The sequence below is a fragment of the Anomaloglossus baeobatrachus genome, chromosome 11, assembly GCF_048569485.1.
Source record: "Anomaloglossus baeobatrachus isolate aAnoBae1 chromosome 11, aAnoBae1.hap1, whole genome shotgun sequence".
Taxonomy (NCBI): Eukaryota; Metazoa; Chordata; class Amphibia; order Anura; family Aromobatidae; genus Anomaloglossus; species Anomaloglossus baeobatrachus.
The window spans coordinates 182054574-182075881 of NC_134363.1; the positions used below are offsets into that span (position 1 = coordinate 182054574).

Here is a 21308-nt window from a genome sequence, read left to right on the forward strand (position 1 = left end):
CTGCGCCCCAGTCCACATAAATGTCAGCAACAGGCAGCGCCGGGTCAATGCCTCCAATCCCGGAGACAGCGAGGGTTTTTCCAGGGATCAAGTCTTGGGGGGACACCATCTCAGGCCGCACCAGAGTCACCTCCGAGGCGCTGTCTCGCAGTCCTATGGTCACAGACTGGCCGACGGTGACAGGTTGGAAGCTGTCCAGGGGACCTACCACCACCCCCACCCACACAATACACCTTGGCGCGGCCCTTGGGACGGGGACGGAGCCGGGGCCTTGGGACGCTGAGGGCACATGGCCTTGAAGTGTCCAGGTAGGTTGCACTGGTGGCACCGTCTTGGTTCTGCCACGGGCCTGGAGAGGGGAGTTGCAGGGGGACACCCCCTGCAGTCCTAGGGGCAGGTGGGGCAGTCGCAGAGTTCATCTTACCCCCCCTCTCCCAGGTGCTGCTGGTGGCTGCTCTCCTGGCTCTCAGGAGCTCGATTGTTGGTGTAGTCATCTGCCAGGCAGCTGTAGCCGTGGATCCCTTTGGCTTCTGGTCTCGGATGAACTGGCGGAGATCCTCAGGGCAGTTCCACAAGAGCTTGCTCCGTGATGAACAAGTCCAGGATCTCCGGTCCGGTGGAAAGCTGCAGGCCTTGGGTCCAGTGGTCGGCAGCTCGGGCAAGTGCCCGCCGGTGGTCAGCCCAGGAGTCCTTTGGTCCCTTCTGTAGGCTCCGGAACTTCTTGCGGTAGGACTCCGGGGTGAGGTTGTACTGTTGGATCAGGGCCCGCTTGATGGTGTCGTAGCCCTGATCTGCCTCAGCAGGCAAGTCCCCAAGGATATCCAGGCCTTACCCCTTAAACGGGGGGTCAGGTATTTGGCCCACTGGTCCTTGTTCAGATGGTGCTGCAAGCAAGTCCGCTCAAAAGCAGTCAAGAAAGAGTCCAAGTCTCCATCCTTCTCCAGCACTGGGAAGTCCTCAACACGGACCTTTGGAAGTTGGTGTCTTGAACGGTCACGTGTGGCTGATGAGGGCCGGAGCTGAGCTAGCTGCAGCTGGTAGTCACAGCCTCTGCCTGGCGCTCTTCACGCGCTGCCTGCCGCTCTGCCTGCGCTCTGCCATGAGTATCTCGTAGGTATCCCGGTCTCCACAGCTGGAGAAGGGCCATAGCCATTTGAAGAAGGCTATCCGAGCCTCCCAGGCTCGGTGGAATGGCACGTGGTTGATCTGGCGGCCCGCTGCGGAGCCTGGTGCTTCACTGTCCATTGCAGAGCGGAGGGCTGGCATCTGGCTCGTTGAGGAACCTTGGGCGAGCTCCTCCTCATCTTGTCCAGCAGTGCCCTCGGTTGTGCAATGTCCTCGGCAGAAACGGTTTTTCTGGCGTCGAGCTCCTGGAGGGCTCGTGGACAACCTCCTCATACGTCTCTGGCCTGAGCATCGGCCATTCCTTTGGCTTTGCTCCTGGTGCTATCAGCCATTGTTGCAGACTTTGGTCACTGACACAGAACTGACACCTGATGCCTCCACACACCTTACAGTATTCTGCACTCTGACACTCTAGTGTTGAGCTAGGTCTGAAGACCCCAGCAGCCTCAGCTGCTGCAGGCAGTCTTTAGTGTCTGGGAGTATGGGTCTCACACTCACACACACTATTATCTCGATCCCACCGCTATGCCCACCAATATGTCACAAACCACCGGTGGGGGTCACTCAGAAATCCCCCGCGCTGGCTACCAGTACGTCACAATCGGGGGGTAACAAGCAGGAGTCAACCCTCTCTTTATACCTCCCGACCGACAGACAGAGCACGTGACGCGCTCTCTAGCGCCCCTCTTATAGTCAGGCCAATTATGGAATTGCCCGACAATAAGCAAGGAGGCCGCTATACTACTTATGCCGATTATTGAAGGGTCCCCGGTGAGAGTAGGGTATATATTCCCTCCGACCTACCGCGGAGCGGAATATATAATATCTTCCCGATCTCACTGGCCTCCCCACAATAATCCTTGGCACAACTCGCTGCCACCAACCGATTTACGGTAACTATTAGCCGAGACACACAGACGGTGGATTCAAGATCGAGATAACAGAACAGCCCAAGATTAATTTATATAATTTAATCGCCTAAAGCACACTAGAAACTACAATATATACAATAGGGAATCTACAGAATATACATATGTCAGAGTACAGTTACAATCAAGCATGGGTTACAACAGGTATGCAATTCAATCTCATTACCTTGTGCGTCTGGCCACAGGGGGGCGCTGTAGGACCAGGTTTCCAGGAACTCTCTCACAGGTCTGTCCCAACCAGGCCCCCGAGCAGAAGAACACTGGAAAATGGCCGAAGTAGGGTTATCAACCTGGGCAGATCCAGGTCTCCTCCTACCTTAGTGACCTCACAGGGAAGCACTGCCACTCCCCCTGCATGGATCAGAATTATCCAGAAAAGGGGATTTTGGCCATAACTGTGCCTGGGAGCGTCGTAGACGGACGCCAATGCTCTCATTGTGACAGTTATGAATTTAGCTGCAGAACGAGGGGACTCATGACCTGTCTACGAGTTCCCATATGGCTGATATCACGTTTGGTGTGTTTCCCAATGTCCTACTTCCATAAAAAGGGTGTGCCAGCATCGTCCACATGCGGAGACACCATTGTTATGGTTGCCATATTTATCGGAGATATGGCTTGCGAGATATGAACCATTTTTTACTGGAGTCGTTCTGTCTGGCTATTTCCATAGCCTTGCTAACTAGCTAGCAGCTCCTACTACAGGGTGACAGCAGGGAGTCATCCTGTGTCCATTGTCCCAAAGCCACCTAATTTCCATATCACAGGACATGGCCATGGAGTTTGTTGCTAAACCAGTTGTGTGGGGGAAAGGGGGGTTGACACCAGGAGAGGGCTTCCTGACATACTTGAATATCATGATTTATCGTCATCTCTCCGGATTTACCTCACATGGTCCGTCTCCACGATGAAGTGGCGCCCGTATAGATAGGGTTGCAGACGCTGCAGGGCCCACACTATGGCCAGGGCACTCCTTCTCCATTGTAGAATAGGCCACTTCCCTTGGTAACAGCTTCCTGCTCAGGTACAAGACTGGGTGCTCTTGGCTCGCAGAGTCCACCTGGCTGAGCACCGCACCGAGGCCGAAGTCACTGGCGTCGGTCTGTACTACAAACGGCCGCGTGAAGTCGGCTGCCTGTAGCACGGGCGGGCTGGACAGGGCGTCCTTTAGGGCCGGAAGGCTGTCTCGCAGTCCATTGTCCAATCGACTGCAGAGGGCAGCTTCTTCTTGGTGAGGTCCGTCAAGGGCTTGGCCAGGCTACTATAGCGTGGAACAAACCTCCTATAGTACCCAGCGGTCCCCAAGAAGGACATCACCTGCTTCTTGGTCCTGGGGGTGGGCCAGGATGCGATGGCCTCCACTTTCTCAGGCTCGGGCTTCAGTGTTCCCCCGCCTACCCGGTGACCGAGGTACTGGACCTCGCTCATGGCCAGCTGACACTTTCCCGGCTTGATGGTCAAACCTGCCCGGTGGATCCGCCCGAGCACCTGTGCTAGATGCTCTAGGTGGTCCTCCCAGGTGGGACTGAAGACGGCAATGTCATCCAGGTACGCGGCCGCGTACCCTTCAAGTCCCTTGAGCAGGGTGTTGACCATCCGCTGGAAAGTGGCAGGGGCATTCCTCATCCCGAATGGCATCACCGTGGACTTGTACAGTCCAAATGGGGTAATAAAGGCAGAGCGTTCCCTGGCCTTGCGAGTCAGGGGGATCTGCCAATATCCCCGGCTCAGATCCATGATGGTCAGGTACTGAGCCCCGGCCAACTGATCGAGCAGGTCATCGATGCGTGGCATTGGGTACGCATCGGCGACCGTGACCGCATTGAGCCCCCTGTAGTCCACGCAGAACCGCGTGGTTCGGTCCTTCTTAGGGACGAGGACTACAGGCGAGGCCCAAGCGCTGTTGGATGCCTGGATCACCCCCAGCTTCAGCATCTCGTCAATCTCCTGGCGCATGTGTTGCTGCACCTCCAGGGAGACCCGATATGCTGAACGCCGGATCGGGGGATGATCCCCAGTGTCCACGTGATGGACAGCCAAGTCAGTCCTTCCGGGCTGGTTGGTAAACAACCCCCGGAAGGGGAGGAGGGTGGCCCACAGCTGGGACCGTTGGTCCTCCAAGAGCTGGTGGCCAACCTCCACATCCTCAATGGATCCGCCTGCCCTAACCTGGGCTAGCATATCCAAGAGGGTTTCCGCTTCTCCCTCCTCGGGCAGGTTGCACACGGGGAGCGCACATGCCTCCCGCTCATGATGTGCCTTCATCATGTTCACATGGAAGGGCTTCCGCCTTCCACGGGCAGGGTCCAGGGTGACCAGGTACGTCACAGGGTTGAGCTGCTGGTACACGAGGTATGGGCCTTCCCAGGCTGCCTGAAGCTTGTCCTGTGGTACGGGGACCAGTACCCACACCTCTTGACCCACTTGGTAGGTCCTCTCACAAGCGTTCTGGTCGTACCAACGCTTCTGATCGGCCTGGGCTTGAGCCATATTGTCGTGTACCAGTTGCGTCAAGGCCTGCATTTTGTCCCGGAAGCGCATGACATACTCGATGACCGACACTCCAGGGGTGGCCAAATCCCCTTCCCAAGCCTCTTTCACCAGAGCCAGGGGGCCCCGCACACGTCGCCCGTACAGGAGCTCAAACGGTGAGAGTCCTGTTGAGGCCTGTGGAACCTCCCGGTAAGCAAATAACAGGTGTGGGAGATACCGCTCCCAGTCACGCCCGTGGGAGTCGACCAACATCTTAAGCATCTGCTTTAAGGTGCCATTGAACCGCTCGCACAGGCCATTAGTCTGTGGATGGTACGGGCTGGCCACCAGATGTCGCACCTGGACTTGCTTACAGAGGGCCTCCATCAGCTGGGACATGAATTGGGTCCCCCGGTCAGTGAGCATTTCCTGGGGAAAACCCACTCGGGAGAAAATCTCCAGCAATGCGGTGGCCACCTTGTCAGCCCGAATGGACGACAAGGCCACTGCTTCTGGGTACCGGGTGGCATAGTCCACTACCGTCAGTATGAAGCGTTTCCCGGAGCTGCTGGGGATGGCCAGCGGGCCGACCAGATCCACAGCCACCCTCCTGAAAGGCTCATCGATGATGGGCAGAGATACCAGTGGGGCTTTGGGGCGTGGCCCCGCCTTCCCCACTCTCTGACAGGTTTCACACGAACGGCAGTAGGCAGCCACATCGGCCCCCATTTTTGGCCAGTAGAAATGCTGGTTTAACCTGGCCTTGGTCTTAGCGATCCCTAGGTGTCCGGCCATCGGAATCTCATGTGCGATCCGCAACAACTCCGTCCGGAACGGATAGGGTACCACCAACTGTCGGTCCCTGGGCCACGCCTCCGGTGAACTCTGCTGGACCGTGGCCCGGTACAGCCGTCCTTAGTCCCAGACCACTCGCTCCGGGTCCGAGTCCGAGGGAGGCTGTGCCGCCTGCTCCTTAAGAGCTTTCAGGCTGTCGTCAGCTTCTAACGCTGCCTGAAACCCCTGACCAGATGTGGCCAGAATCGACGAGACTGTCACATCTTCGGTCAGTACCCCGGGACCTGTGTCCTGGCCTCCACCTGACTCGGCTGCCACTTGGTCAGAAGGGGAAGAGCTATCGGACCTCCGGGAGGCCCCTTGGCTTCCAGCACTCCCACTGCGGGTGACAGCGGCCACAGCCGCTGCGACCGTGGGTCGTGCCTGCTCCTCCTCCGTTCCTGACCAAGTCGCCGGTTCAGGCAGACCTACCTGGCTTCCTGACACCCCGGTTGTGGGGGAACCATGCACCGAGATCTTACCTGGGAGCACTTCCGCTCCTGGACTGGCCCCAATCTCACCTGCCTGTTCCCCTCCTGCAGCAACAGAACCCCGCTGTGAAATCTCTGGGGACCCCACATTTGCTGTGGTAGCCCCCACCCCACACACTGGTCCTCCCCCTGCAGCACCCTGCTCTCTGCTTATCCCTGCAGAGGGCAGCAGATCCCAGCTCACAGGCTGGTTACTTGTAGAGGCATTGTCACACCTTTCTCTGACCCCCTCCCCTGTCACAGCTGCAGCTGTGTGTGTGTCTATGGTGTCTGTGCAAGCAGAAATATCAGAGTTCACTCCCTCCTCCCTTACATCATTCATAGATAACACATTAACATTGTTAGGAGTCAAGTCAGTACGGGCTGAAGGTTCAGCCCTTGGTTGGGGCCCAAACTGGGAGGTTATCTGCCCCAAATCTGTCCCAAGTAGCACGTTTGCGGGGATCCGATCAGTTACCCCCACCTCCCTCACCCCCCGCCCTGCGCCCCAGTCCACATAAATGTCAGCAACAGGCAGCGCCGGGTCAATGCCTCCAATCCCGGAGACAGCGAGGGTTTTTCCAGGGATCAAGTCTTGGGGGGACACCATCTCAGGCCGCACCAGAGTCACCTCCGAGGCGCTGTCTCGCAGTCCTATGGTCACAGACCGGCCGACGGTGACAGGTTGGAAGCTGTCCAGGGACCTACCACCACCCCCACCCACACAATACACCTTGGGCGGCCCTTGGGACGGGGACGGAGCCGGGGCCTTGGGACGCTGAGGGCACATGGCCTTGAAGTGTCCAGGTAGGTTGCACTGGTGGCACCGTCTTGGTTCCGCCACGGGCCTGGAGAGGGGAGTGGAGGGGGACACCCCCTGCAGTCTAGGGGCAGGTGGGGCAGTCGCAGAATTCATCTTACCCCCTCTCCAGGTGCTGCTGGTGGCCGCTCTCCTGGCCTCAGGGGCCCGGTTGTTGGTGTAGTCATCGGCAAGGGCAGCTGTAGCCGTGGACCCCTTTGGCTTCTGGTCTCGGATGAACTGGCGGAGATCCTCAGGGCAGTTCCACAAGAGTTGCTCCGTGATGAACAAGTCCAGGATCTCCGGTCCGGTGGAAAGCTGCAGGCCTTGGGTCCAGTGGTCGGCAGCTCGGGCAAGTGCCCGCCGGTGGTCAGCCCAGGAGTCCTTTGGTCCCTTCTGTAGGCTCCGGAACTTCTTGCGGTAGGACTCTGGAGTGAGGTTGTACTGTTGGATCAGGGCCCGCTTGATGGTGTCGTAGCCCTGATCTGCCTCAGCAGGCAAGTCCCCAAGGATATCCAGGGCCTTACCCCTTAAACGGGGGGTCAGGTATTTGGCCCACTGGTCCTTGTTCAGATGGTGCTGCAAGCAAGTCCGTTCAAAAGCAGTCAAGAAAGAGTCCAAGTCTCCATCCTTCTCCAGCACTGGGAAGTCCTCAACACGGACCTTTGGAAGTTTGGTGTCTTGAAGGTCACGTGCGGCTGATGAGGGCCGGAGCTGAGCTAGCTGCAGCTGGTAGTCACGCTCTGCCTGGCGCTCTTCACGCGCTGCCTGCCGCTCCGCAGCCTCAGCCTCACGCGCTGCTTGCCGCTCTGCCTGCCGCTCCGCAGCCTCAGCCTCACACGCTGCCCTGCGCTCTGCCAGGAGTGCCTGGTAGCCCTCCCGGTCTCCAGCCTGGAGTAGGGCCATAGCCATTTGAAGAAGGCTATCCGAGCCTCCCAGGCTCGGTGGAATGGCACGTGGTGATCTGCGGCCCGCTGCGGAGCCTGGTGCTTCACTGTCCATTGCAGAGCGGAGGGCTGGCATCTGGCTCGTTGAGGAACCTTGGGCGAGCTCCTCCTCATCTTGTCCATAATTGCCAGCTTGTGCGCTGTCCTCTGCAGAACGGTTTTCAGGCGTCGAGCTCCTGGAGGACTCGTGGGCAACCTCCTCATCGTCTCTGGCCTGAGCATCGGCCATTCCTTTGGCTTTGCTCCTGGTGCTATCAGCCATTCTTGCAGACTTTTGGTCACTGACACAGAACTGACACCTGATGCCTCCACACACCTTACAGTATCTGCACTCTGACACTCTAGTGTTGAGCTGGTCTGAAGACCCCAGCAGCCACAGCTGCTGCAGGCAGTCTTTAGTGTCTGGGAGTATGGGTCTCACACTCACACACACTATTATCTCGATCCCACCGCTTGCCACCAATATGTCACAAACCACCGGGGGGGTCACTCAGAAATCCCCCGCGCTGGCTACCAGTACGTCACAATCGGGGGGTAACAAGTGGGGGTCACCCCTCCTTTATACCTCCCGACCGACAGACAGAGCACGTGACGCGCTCTCTAGCGCCCCTCTTATAGTCAGGCCAATTATGGAATTGCCCGACAATAAGCAAGGAGGCCGCTATACTACTTATGCCGATTATTGAAGGGTCCCCGGTGAGAGTAAGGTATATATTCCCCCGACCTCCGCGGGCGGAATATATAAAATCTCCCCGAATCTCACTGGCCTCCCCACAATAATCCTTGGCACAACTCGCTGCCACCAACCGCTTCACGGTAACTATTAGCCGAACACACAGACGTGGGATTCAAGATCGAGATAACAGAACAGCCCAGGATTAATTATATAATTTAATCGCCTAAAGCACACTAGAAACTACAATATATACAATAGGGAATCTACAGAATATACAGTTATGTCAGAGTACAGTTACAATCAAAGCATGGGTTACAAACAGGCACACACAGTTCCAGCAGTTACCTTGTTGCGTCTGGCCACAGGGGGGCGCTGTAGACCAGGTTTCCAGGAACTCTCTCACAGGTCTTTCCCAACCAGGCCCCCGAGCAGAAGAACGCTGGAAAATGGCCGAAGTAGGGTTATCAACCTGGGCAGATCCAGGTCCCCTCCTACCTTAGTGACCTCACAGGGAAGCACTGCCACTCCCCCTGCATGGATCAGAATTATCCAGCCAAGGGGATATTGGCCATAACTTTGCCTGGGAGCGTCGTAGGCGGACGCCAATGCTCTCATTGTGACAGTTATGAATTTAGCTACAGAACGAGGGGACTCATGGCCTGTCTGCCAGTTCCCCATTGGCTGATATCACGCCTGGGGCATTTCCCAATGTCCTGCTCCCATAAAAAGGGGGTGCCGGCATCGTCCACATGCGGAGACACCATTTTTATGGTTGCCATATTTATCGGAAATATGGCTTGCGAGATATGAACCATTTTTTACTGGAGTCGTTCTGTCTGGCTATTTCCATAGCCTTGCTAACTAGCTAGCAGCTCCTACTACAGGGTGACGGCAGGGAGTCATCCTGTGTCCATTGTCCTCAAGCCACCTAATTTCCATATCACAGGACATGGCCATGGATTTGTTGCTAAACCAGTTGTGTGAAGGGAAGGGGGGGGGGGGTGACACCAGGAGAGGGCTTCCTGACATGACTTGAATGTCATGATTTATCGTCATATCTCCGGATTTACCTCACAGTCCCCTATTACGGCTCCTACGGGGGGGGGGGGGGGCGCAGCTTTTCACAGACCCCTGTATGAAAAATCTGCCTTAATATCTATGTATATATTGCAGGGATCCCATCACAGAAAGCCGGGGTGCGGAGTTATATCTCCAGTCACTGTATACTATATACTATGGATGAGCGACTGACACTATGGCCACCGCCGCGGCCCCTATAGAAGTGGTCAGTGCTTTGCTAAAGGTGGTTGTCTGAAATAAGAAAATTGGCTATAGGAAACAGCGCCACCCTCTGCATATGGTCTGTTCTGGTATTGCAGCTCAACCCCATTGAAGAGCATGAGACTGAGCTGTAATACCACACTCAACCAGTGGACAGATGTGGCGCTGTTTCTGGAAAAAAGCAGCTAATGCTCCCAATTCTTCACACTCTTCCCCCCCCCCCCCCCTATATATCTGCATATGTAGACCTGTCAGGACTCTAGGAAAGCTGGATGACTTCCCCACTGCGTCTATTCTCTTTATCCAGCAATTTTCCTGCTATAAATATAAAATAATGGGATCGAAGTTTTATCCAAAGCTGAGATTTGTCTTTTTTATTTTTGGGGTGAATGTTCCTTTAGGTTGCCGGCACGTCCCCCCCGCACTTGTCCCCCCCGCGCTCGTCCCCCCCCCCCCCCGCGCTCGCCCCCCCCCGCGCTCGTCCCCCCGCGCTCGTCCCCGATCGTCTCCTAATCCTGGGCTTGTTTAGCTTCGCTTTCTCTTGAAAACTGTGGAAAGAAGAAGAAAAAGAGAAGGTTTTACTGTGCGGCTCCTCGGACCCTCGAAGCAGAGACTTAAGACACAATGGGAGACAGGAAAGCGGGGGCGACACCGAGCGGATACTTTCTATCCGGGAATATTGATTTAATCCTCGCTCGTCATTGTGTCTAATAATGTAACACATAGAAATACAGAGCGGCGCGGGTCTAATGAAGAATATCGATTATCTTGCGTGGTGCGCCGACAACTTTATTATTGACGGCTTTATCCACACACAGTATACGGATACTGTGAATACGTGTATATACAGCGGGGGATGGAAATCGCCCCAAGGAGTTCTCACAAGGCAGAAGTAACTTAAAGATGCTGTATGCCATTAATATCCACCTTCATTGATCAGAAACCCACAGCTGCTGCCTCCGACTGTCCTGACATGCTGGGGGTTGTAGTTTCACGGCAGCTGGAGAGCTACAATTTGTAGACTGGTTTATTCATTTCATTGAGGTCCAAACTTATTTAATCACAAATTATATACTTTTCACTGACTGCTGTGACCACTAGGGGGACCTAACTCCATATGGATCTATACAACTTGTACTGAATTCAATGGGAGATGCATAAATCTGTATGTAAAGCGCTCCCTCTAGTGGTGGCTGTATAAATCTATATATAGTGAGCTCCCTCTAGTGGTGACTGTATAAATCTGTATGTAGTGACCTCCCTCTAGTGGTGGCTGTATAAATCTGTATGTAGTGAGCTCCCTCTAGTGGTGGCTGTATAAATCTGTATGTAGTGAGCTCCCTCTAGTGGTGACTGTATAAATCTGTATGTAGTGAGCTCCCTCTAGTGGTGGCTGTATAAATCTGTATGTAGTGAGCTCCCTCTAGTGGTGGCTGTATAAATCTGTATGTAGTGAGCTCCCTCTAGTGGTGGCTGTATAAATCTGTATGTAGTGAGCTCCCTCTAGTGGTGGCTGTATAAATCTGTATGTAGTGAGCTCCCTCTAGTGGTGGCTGTATAAATCTGTATGTAGTGAGCTCCCTCTAGTGGTGGCTGTATAAATCTGTATGTAGTGAGCTCCCTCTAGTGGTGGCTGTATAAATCTGTATGTAGTGAGCTCCCTCTAGTGGTGGCTGTATAAATCTGTATGTAGTGAGCTCCCTCTAGTGGTGGCTGTATAAATCTGTATGTAGTGAGCTCCCTCTAGTGGTGGCTGTATAAATCTGTATGTAGTGAGCTCCCTCTAGTGGTAGCTGTATAAATCTGTATGTAGTGAGCTCCCTCTAGTGGTGACTGTATAAATCTGTATGTAGTGAGCTCCCTCTAGTGGTAGCTGTATAAATCTGTATGTAGTGAGCTCCCTCTAGTGGTGGCTGTATAAATCTGTATGTAGTGAGCTCCCTCTAGTGGTGGTTGTATAAATCTGTATGTAGTGAGCTCCCTCTAGTGGTGGCTGTATAAATCTGTATGTAGTGAGCTCCCTCTAGTGGTAGCTGTATAAATCTGTATGTAGTGAGCTCCCTCTAGTGGTGGATGTATAAATCTGTATGTAGTGAGCTCCCTCTAGTGGTGGCTGTATAAATCTGTATGTAGTGAGCTCCCTCTAGTGGTAGCTGTATAAATCTGTATGTAGTGAGCTCCCTCTAGTGGTGGCTGTATAAATCTGTATGTAGTGAGCTCCCTCTAGTGGTGACTGTATAAATCTGTATGTAGTGAGCTCCCTCTAGTGGTGGCTGTATAAATCTGTATGTAGTGAGCTCCCTCTAGTGGTGGTTGTATAAATCTGTATGTAGTGAGCTCCCTCTAGTGGTGGCTGTATATATCTGTATGTAGTGAGCTCCCCCTAATGGTGGCTGTATAAATCTGTATGTAGTGAGCTCCCCCTAATGGTGGCTGTATAAATCTGTATGTAGTGAGCTCCCCCTAGTGGTGGCTGTATAAATCTGTATGTAGTGAGCTCCCTCTAGTGGTGGCTGTATAAATCTGTATGTAGTGAGCTCCCCCTAATGGTGGCTGTATAAATCTGTATGTAGTGAGCTCCCCCTAATGGTGGCTGTACATCGGGAACTCTGAATGTCAGTGACTTTATATATTTATATACAAAAGTTCAAAACCTGAAGAGACTGTAAACTTCTGAGAGCTGAGGATTTGTTACAGTGTATCCAGTCGTCTGCGCGCATTTCTATGATCCAGTTTGTTACAATGTATCAGTGCTGTATCACCTTGTTTTGCTCACAGATAATGGTCTTAAAAGGGATGAACTGTAGCAAACCCTCAGCTGTAAGAAGTATTGGATTAGGAGGAGATGACTCCTGGATGTAAAAAATAATTATAATTATGTTTTAATTTTAAAAAAGTTTTCCAACTCTTCCTGAGCTAATATCAGTAATGTCAGCAGAGGGCACCATAAGTATTAGAAGACCCCCCAATCCTTACCCGGCGTCCGCAGCCCATGCCACTCTGGGTGCCAATTCTGTCAATCCGAGAGCCAAAGCAATCTGAAGACCTCCTCATGCTGCGGGGGGCGTTCAGCAGCTCTCGCAGCTTGTTCTTCAGAGGGGAGATTTTATCAGGCTGAGCCCAGGACCCCCGGTTGTAGCCCATGTCTGCGGGGGGCCGGGCGGCTTCTCCAGCCCAGGATGGAGCGGAATTTGCAGATTGGAGGGGATCGGATGAATCGTAGTTTCCTACAAACACGTCTTGAGCTGGAATTTCTGGTTCTTCTACGGGAAGTTTATCTTCTAAGCGTTCCAGGAGACCCTATAGAAAGAGAAATGTTTCCACGTAATACACCGCTTCTGTCCATGACTTCACCTTAAGGATCCTATTTGTGGGGGGCCATAGAGCCCCAATTTGTAGCCACTTTATTAGGGAATTGCCTCTTCAGCGATTCCTTTATGTGTAGCTAATGGTGGACTTGCAGCCACCAAGTGGCAATGATCAGGGGGGTCTGTACAATGAGCCCTGCTCCAATATCTGTATTGCCCCGGGATGTTTCAAGCAATTGCTAATATTGCAATTCCCCAATATAAGATTTGGAGGGGCTTCATATTCCAGTTTTAGATGAAATGAACTGGATCTATGGGATGGAGGTAATAACAGGCACTGAGGACTTTGGACCACCCAATTCCATCAGAGGGGTCTTCAGATAAATACCCCTTCTCCTTGTAATATAAAGTATATGGTGAAATCTTTGCATGATGCAGATATAGGGGCCGGGGCCAGGGGGAGAGCGGATCCCGTAGACGATCTCACTCCGGCTATAAAATGTTTTCCCCCATTGAAATGAATGGAAACCCTAGAAGCAAGTATTTGCAATCTCAAAATTACAAGCCCAGAAAACAGAGGTCCAGTTAGAATCAATAGCAGATTCCCAGCTCGTCCTCTGACTTTTGGGGTCTGCTGGGAGTTGTAGTTCCACAGCAGCTGCAGATCTGAGGGTTACAGATCCATATTGCATTAATGCACACGGCTCTCACTAGGCTAAACCTCAGCCACTGAGTGTCAATGACTTCTATGGAGAATGACCGTGCAGTTGGAGGTCTCATATTCAGAGCTACAAGGAAGGACCCCCGAAACATCACTACTTATAGCATTGCTGTCTATTGTAGTAAAGTGACCCTGTCAGATACAGGGGTGCAGCTATCACCTCTGATCCCCTATAGCTGCCCAGCCAGGTCGGCTTTTACAGTGGGCACAGGGTCAGTTATCCTACAGACTATAGACAGAGGTCGGCTGTTACAGTGGGCACAGGGTCAGTTATCCTACAGACTATAGACAGAGGTCGGCTGTTACAGTGGGCGCAGGGTCAGTTATCCTACAGACTATAGACAGAGGTCGGCTTTTACAGTGGGCACAGGAACACTTATCCTACAGACTATAGACAGAGGTCGGCTTTTACAGTGGGCACAGGAACACATCCCACAGACTATAGGCTGAGGTCAGCTTTTACAGTGGGCACAGGAACACTTATCCTACAGACTATAGACAGAGGTCGGCTTTTACAGTGGGCACAGGAACACTTATCCTACAGACTATTGACAGAGGTCGGCTTTCACAGTGGGTGCAGGGTCAGGTGTGCTAGAGACTATTGACAGAGGTCAGCTTTTACAGTGGGCACAGGAACACATCATAAAGACTAAAGGCTGAGGTCGGCTTTTACAGTGGGCGCAGGGTCAGTTATCCTACAGACCATAGGCAGAGGTCGGCTTTTACATTGGTCTCAGGAACACATCCTACAGACTATATATAGAGGTCAGCTTTTACTTTGGGTGCAGGGTCACTTATCCTACAGACTATTGACAGAGGTCGGCTTTCACAGTGGGCACAGGAACACATTGTACAGACTATATATATATATATATGTCACTCCCTGAAGAAGCGGTGTGAAACGCGCGTTGGAGTGCGTGGCAGGGGAGCTGTGTCATACTGTGCGGTTGTGTTAGGTATTTTACCAATATGAAGGCATTTTTGACTGCATCATTGCTCTAATATTTGTGAACAGGTGATAGAATATATTGATGTGTATTTACAGTGTGATTCCCCATGTGCTTTAATTTCTATTGTTAATAGTGTATGACTTGCTCTCCCTGCCTATGGGTTTTATGTAGGTTTTAATTTTTCTTTTTGTCATTTATGTTTTTAAAAATGCCATCAATAAAAAAACTTGTTTTAATTGATTGTATAGTGGTTTATTGGGATATTTTGGTTGGTATATATAGAGGTCGGCTTTCACAGTGGGCGCAGGAACACTTAGCCTACAGACTATAGACAGAGGTTGTCTTTTACAGTGTGCGCAGGAACACATCCTACAGACTATAGGCAGAGGTCGGCTTTTACAGTGTGCGCAGGGTCACTTATCCTACAGACTATAGGCAGAGGTCGGCTTTTACGGAGGGCACAGAGAGAGGTTAGGTTGGCTTTTACAGTGGGCGCAGGAACACATCCTACAGTCTATAGGCAGAGGTCGGCTTTTACAGTGGGCACAGGGTCACTTATCCTACAGACTAGGCAGAGGTCGGCTTTTACGGAGGGCACAGAGAGAGGATAGGTTGGCTTTTACAGTGGGCGCAGGAACACATCCTACAGTCTATAGGCAGAGGTCGGCTTTTACAGTGGGCACAGGGTCACTTATCCTACAGACTAGGCAGAGGTCGGCTTTTACGGAGGGCACAGAGAGAGGTTGGGTTTTACAGTGTGCGCAGGAACACATCCTACAGACTATAGGCAGGAGCTACAAGTTGAGTTTGGAGTCTGTCCACAATGTCTCCGTACAGTAAACTTCTTGAAAGTTTCAAACTTTTCCAATGAGGCACGATGATGAGTAGTACCAAAAGGCAAGCTCAGCTCTGCTGTATCTCCTACACATCCACATCTCATGGGGTCTTATCACCATGAATTGTGGAGAAGCCCAGGATATGCACCATTGACAATCTCAGCTCTGCTACATCTCCCCATAATCTAATGTAAGCTCACATGTCTTTGTCTTACCTTTAGATCGGACAGGTCTGATGATATCATGGCGTTGTACACTGGACCTCCATAGCTCTTGGTGGTCAATGCCAGAAGAAGCAAAAGGCAGGATAAGTTCCCAAGGATTGCGGTTCCCATGGCTAGTTAGTTTTCCTATCAAGTAGCCGGTCCCTTCTTTTCGTCTGTGTGTCTAGTTGTCTTATGTCCTGTCTGTCCAGCACTGACTGGTTATATATGGGCCGGGCATGAACTCATCCACATTCTAGCACTTCCGAAAGATAAAGAGGCCGCTTCCACACCAGTAGAAGATTCCCTTTTAAAGTTATCCTTCCCTTGCCATTGCAGCGAGCCCTCCGAAGAGCCAACTTGCCCACTTGACCCTATGGCTGCTGGCCGCCTAACATTCCTGCCATAAGAGGCTCCTCACCTCTCCCTCTACCTCTCATGGAAAATCAGAGAATCCAACCTTTTGACCAATCCTCAGGATGTGCCGATGCCTATGGAATGAGGACAATGTGACCCGGCTTGTGCCCAACGTCTAGCACTATTTCTGGACCAGGACATCTGCTCATCACATGGTTATTGGCGATATCATAGTAAAAAACAGATGACCATAAACAGACTCGATCTGCAATGGAGGAGGGGGGGAAATTCAGCCTAAATCTAAAAATTATTGCTTAAAAGAGTTTTTTATGAGAGTGCAGTACCTGCAATGGCCATGGGGTGGTCTTTAAAGTGCTCAGTATATCGACATAGGGCAGGATTGGTATATACATCTACCCAAAAGAGATAAACGTCTCCTGGGCTTTGGGGCTCCGTAGACCCCATGGGCCCTGCTATGTGTATGGAGCTGGGCAACACTAGGGCGGCTATAAAGGTGACGGTATCAATGTGATGGCGCTATTGACAACTGCATGGATACAACATTGGCATCACTGTGTAGGTACTGTGTGGAGGGGACAGTGTGTCGCTCTACAATTTGGGGTATATTTTGGGTCAATAGGTTTGTAAACTTAGGCACGGGATTGTCTTAAAGCACCTCTGTTATTAGATTAAAGCCACCCCAACGACAAGCAGCAAGAATCAGAAATTGTCACCCCGAGTTTTGCACAAACTTTGTCAACTGTCATGGTGGCACTGGTCTCTGTTCAGATTGCAGATTCTGACACTCCATCCGATAGTTTCTCTGGTGTCTGGGATCAACACAACCAGACTCGGGCGTCAAGCTGCTGTGTGCTGAATCATAGGCAGGCTAGCAAGAGTTAATCTCTGCTAGTGTGCTTGTTCCTTTAATCACATGTTGTGGAGAGACCTATCACATCTGCTCCCCTCCTATTTATGCTGGTGGAATCATTCTACCAATGCCAGCTATAGTTTATTCTATGTTAGTCTGTGAGGTTTGGTGTCCCAGACTCTGTGGTGAAAGTGGTGAAAGTTGTGCTTAAGTGGTTCCTATCTGTGGAGTTCACTCCTGTTGTTTTGTACTTCCTTGCTGCTCTCATTTTTTTTTCCTGAGTCTCTTAGTTTCTTATCCTGTGGGTGTGCTGCGTGACAGTGTTTTGATTTTTCTCTTATCTGTCTTTATCTATGGTTTTCAATAGACTCCTGACCCATCCCTCCCTGGGAAGAGGGGAAATCAGATCAGGACTGGTCAGGAGCAGGACCAGGAACGAGACTCGGACCTCCCCACCATCAGGTGTATCCCTGAGATTAGGGATAGCATAAGGCCCCCTAAGCTTGAGAGTCAACTTAGGAGCCCTGCTATCCCAAAGGGCCAGGACGTAGACTTGGGTCTACCCACCATCAAGAGAATTCCTGAGATTAAGGATAGCATAGGGCCCCCCCTAGCTTCAGGGTCAGCTTGGGAGCCGCTGTTCCCGCTATCCCAATGTCATCATGACAAAAATATGCTGCACAATTGCCCCCATATACAATTACTCTAAAACTCTGCAGCGTTTCAGTGAAAACATACTTTGAGAAGCCGGCCGGGGACATGTATCTCAGAGGATGATTAGTCCAAGGAGGTTCTCCAGTGGCTTCGCCTTGTCTTTTTTTGTTTTCTATATGGAGGGACCTGTCAGTCAAAGGGTTTGGGGCAGGGAGAATCCAGGGGGTTCTGTAATAGTTCTAAAAAAAAAAAGGATCAATCCATAGGCAGCTGATCAGTGCGCTGCGCCACTGCTATATGGCAACATAACTCAAGTGAATAGGGTCACACTGTGCATCAAGGCCAGGACAAGCAGGTTGCAAAAGTTTAGTTGGACCTAATTGGATTTTTTGTGCTTGTCGTGGCTGCGTTTCTCTAGGAGGTGGCAATGTAACTCCATTCACCTGCATTACACTGTCATATAGCAGCACAGAGCGATCATTGGCAGCAGCCAAAATCATCATGTAACAGGTAAAGGTGTCATATCCCCTTTAACGCCAAAGCGTTAAATATGAGTGTCATCATGGACTGAGAATTTAAGAAAAAAAAAAATGTATTTACCTCCTTTTTCATTATTCATTTTTGCCATATTGCATCACTATCAATTTTACTTTTTTAAATGCCAAAAAAGGGTTAAAATAGGATAAAAAACTAAAAATATATCTAATAGGTCTTGATTAAAAATGTTCCACCAATTATAGCTGCAATGCAAAGCTATGTGTCTCCATGGTAACAGACTACAAACAACCCCTGTGTAGTCTGATCCTGCGGTTTTATTACTTCCTTCTGCTCACTCGTCTTGATAATTTATATTGTGTATCTATAGGGGGTAAATAGGATTATGACAGTCTGCAAACTAATATACAGGATCTGACTACACAGGGCTGATTTGTAGTCTGTTACCATGGAGATGCATAGGTCTGCATAGCAGCTCTGTTCACAATTTTTGTGTAGACGTAACTTAGTGTAGAAATGAGAAAATCTGCAACTTTCTTTATGTGTAAACTGTGCACCATTTCCAGCTGCTTGCAGTCAGTTAATGAAAACATTCATGAAGGAACATTACACACTTACCTTCAAGCTATCTCTGAAGGAGCATTACACACTGACCTTCCAGCTACCTCTGAAGGAACATTACACACTGACCTTCCAGCTACCTCTGAAGGAACATTACACACTGACCTTCAAGCTATCTCTGAAGGAACATTACACACTGACCTTCAAGCTATCTCTGAAGGAGCATTACACACTGACCTTCCAGCTATCTCTGAAGGAGCATTACACACTGACCTTCCAGCTACCTCTGAAGGAACATTACACACTGACCTTCCAGCTACCTCTGAAGGAACATTACACACTGACCTTCCAGCTACCTCTGAAGGAGCATTACACACTGACCTTCCAGCTACCTCTGAAGGAGCATTACACACTGACCTTCAAGCTATCTCTGAAGGAGCATTACACACTGACCTTCCAGCTATCTCTGAAGGAACATTACACACTGACCTTCAAGCTATCTCTGAAGGAACATTACACACTGACCTTCCAGCTACCTCTAAAGAAGCATTATGTTTTAGCCTCCAAGACCCTTGTCTAAGGCCTTGAAGCTTCCTGCTGAGAAAGCATGTAATGTCCAGCTCTCATAGGTAAGGTTTGAGGTACAACACCCCCCTTTCCTCTGTGGCAGTATGCCCACACTATGTTAATCAAAGTGTAACCTATAAACATGTTAGTTTGAAATTAACATCCAATTATGCAGATGATTGAAAAATAACCAATCAGTAGAAAGATGGTCATGCAACTAATAGGATGCTTAAGTTTTGTATCCTATTTGCTGGGCCCAAAAAATATACTGTATAAATATGTATTAACTTCCGCTAATAAATGGGGAATCTTGTCATACTTTGAACTCTGTGTGTGACCTTATTCCTTCCCTCGACAGCAGTCATCTATGACACGAGGCTGATCCCTGTGCGACCCTCATCCCCATAGCAGGCCGTGACATTTCTCTGGTGGAGAATGCGGGCACTACAGTAGCGTGTCCGAGCTGCAGACCTTTGAGCAGACCAGGACTCAGGCTGTGACAGTATTCACTATGGTGGAAGAGTAGGGTCACACGAGCTACCGGGATACCCAGTGGTGATGGTGACATTAGCCTTGGATGGTTCTCGACCACCTAGTATATAATAAATTCTCACTGCCCTCTGCTCCAGTATTGATGATTAGAATATACTATCAGTACACGTCATAAGAGGGACATGGACAATATTCGAATCAGTAATGAACATTCACATATGAAAATTGGGGTCGGACCTCCATATTACAGACCTGTATGCACTACCTATACAGTGCCTCCGTGAAGTGTTATACTCCTCCCTATAATGTCGCATGTTGTGGAACATATCAATATATTTTTCAACACAGATCCTGAATACTTGAGAGAATAGAGATATTTAAAGGGAATCTGTCAGCAGGTTTTTGCTCCCCCATCTGAGAGCAGCATAATGTATAGACAGAGACCCTGACTCCAGCGGTGTCACTTACTGAGCTGTTTTCTGTCATTTTGATAAAATCACTTTTCTCTGCTGCAGATATAGCAGTTATACAGAGATCATGAATATGCTGGACTACCTGCAGCACTCCAAGTAGTCCTGTAATGATAATCTACTGCTTATTAATCAGTGATTTTATCAAAACTACACTAAGCAGCACAGTAAGTGACACATCGCTGGAATCAGGATTTCTGCCCCCCTATGCTGCTTTCAGATTAGGTGGCAAAAACCTGGGGACAGATTCCCTTTAAATCCTACCTGCAGTATCATATGAAAGTGCCTCTAACCCAACTAGGAGAGCCTACTTTTGGGTAACTTTTTGCATAACCTGGACCTTTTTTTGGATTAGGTAGGCCGCAAATTTGATATGACTGTATCTGGAAAATCAGGAAAGTCCAGTGAATTTGGGATTACAATGGTGCACAACATGACCCATAAACTGGCCCTGTACATTGGCTCTTATTGCCCTCTAGCCACCATGTACAGCAGATAAAGGGGTAACTGCTAGGCTCGAAGCAAATTTTGTAACCAAGCCCTCAAATACGATGCACCATTTTTAATACTGGTCTCCTCAATGGGGCCAAAAGTGTTTTGCGACACCAGAAGCTGTATGTCCCCACTTTAGTTATGCCCCTGCCAATGGTCGTGACTGTGATTGTTACGCCTCTGGTCCCCACTATAGTTATGCCCCTGTCAATGGTTGCGACCGGGATCGTTACGCCTATGGTCCCCACTATAGTTATGCTCCTACCAATGGTCGCGACTGCGATCGTTACGCCTCTGGTCCCCACTATAGTTATGCCCCTGCCAATGGTCGTGACCACGATTGTTACGCCTCTGGTCCCCACTATAGTTATGCCCCTGTCAATGGTTGCGACCGGGATCGTTACGCCTCTGGTCCCCACTATAGTTATGCTCCTACCAATGGTCGCGACTGCGATCGTTACGCCTCTGGTCCCCACTATAGTTATGACCCTACCAGTGGTCGCGACTACGATCGTTACACCTCTGGTCCCCACTATAGTTATGACCCTACCAGTGGTCGCGACCGCGATCGTTACGCCTCTGGTCCCCACTATAATTATGACCCTACCAATGGTCGTGACCGCGATTGTTACGCCTCTGGTCTCCACTATAGTTATGCTCCTACCAATGGTCGTGACCGCGATCGTTACACCTCTGGTCTCCGCTACAGTTATGCTCCTGTCAATGGTAACACGACCTCTTCCAAAAAATCCAACCAAATGTTTACGTTTTATAATTCACAGACATTGGAGAATGAAG

At 50.6% G+C, this 21308-nt stretch overlaps 1 protein-coding gene across 1 annotated transcript; it reads right to left on the reverse strand.

Moving 5' to 3' along the window:
• Positions 1 to 10028: 10028 nt before the first annotated feature.
• Positions 10029 to 15690, reverse strand: LOC142256491 (natriuretic peptides A-like). Its single transcript, XM_075328208.1, has 3 exons — positions 15564 to 15690; positions 12510 to 12833; positions 10029 to 10081 (listed from the first exon to the last, which is right to left on the reverse strand). Exons 1-3 carry the CDS (start codon positions 15681 to 15683, stop codon positions 10043 to 10045), a joined length of 483 nt encoding a protein of 160 aa, XP_075184323.1. The 5' UTR covers positions 15684 to 15690; the 3' UTR covers positions 10029 to 10042.
• Positions 15691 to 21308: the final 5618 nt, after the last annotated feature.

Bases quoted from the DNA above. Each gene is read 5' to 3' on its own strand.
- LOC142256491 (XM_075328208.1), bottom strand. From the start codon at position 15,683: ATGGGAACCGCAATCCTTGGGAACTTATCCTGCCTTTTGCTTCTTCTG. The intron at 12,834-15,563 runs GTAAGACAAAGA...CTCTTTCTATAG, and splicing joins CAGACCTGTCCGATCTAAAG to GGTCTCCTGGAACGCTTAGA. The intron at 10,082-12,509 runs GTAAGGATTGGG...TTCTTTCCACAG, and splicing joins GCATGGGCTGCGGACGCCGG to TTTTCAAGAGAAAGCGAAGC.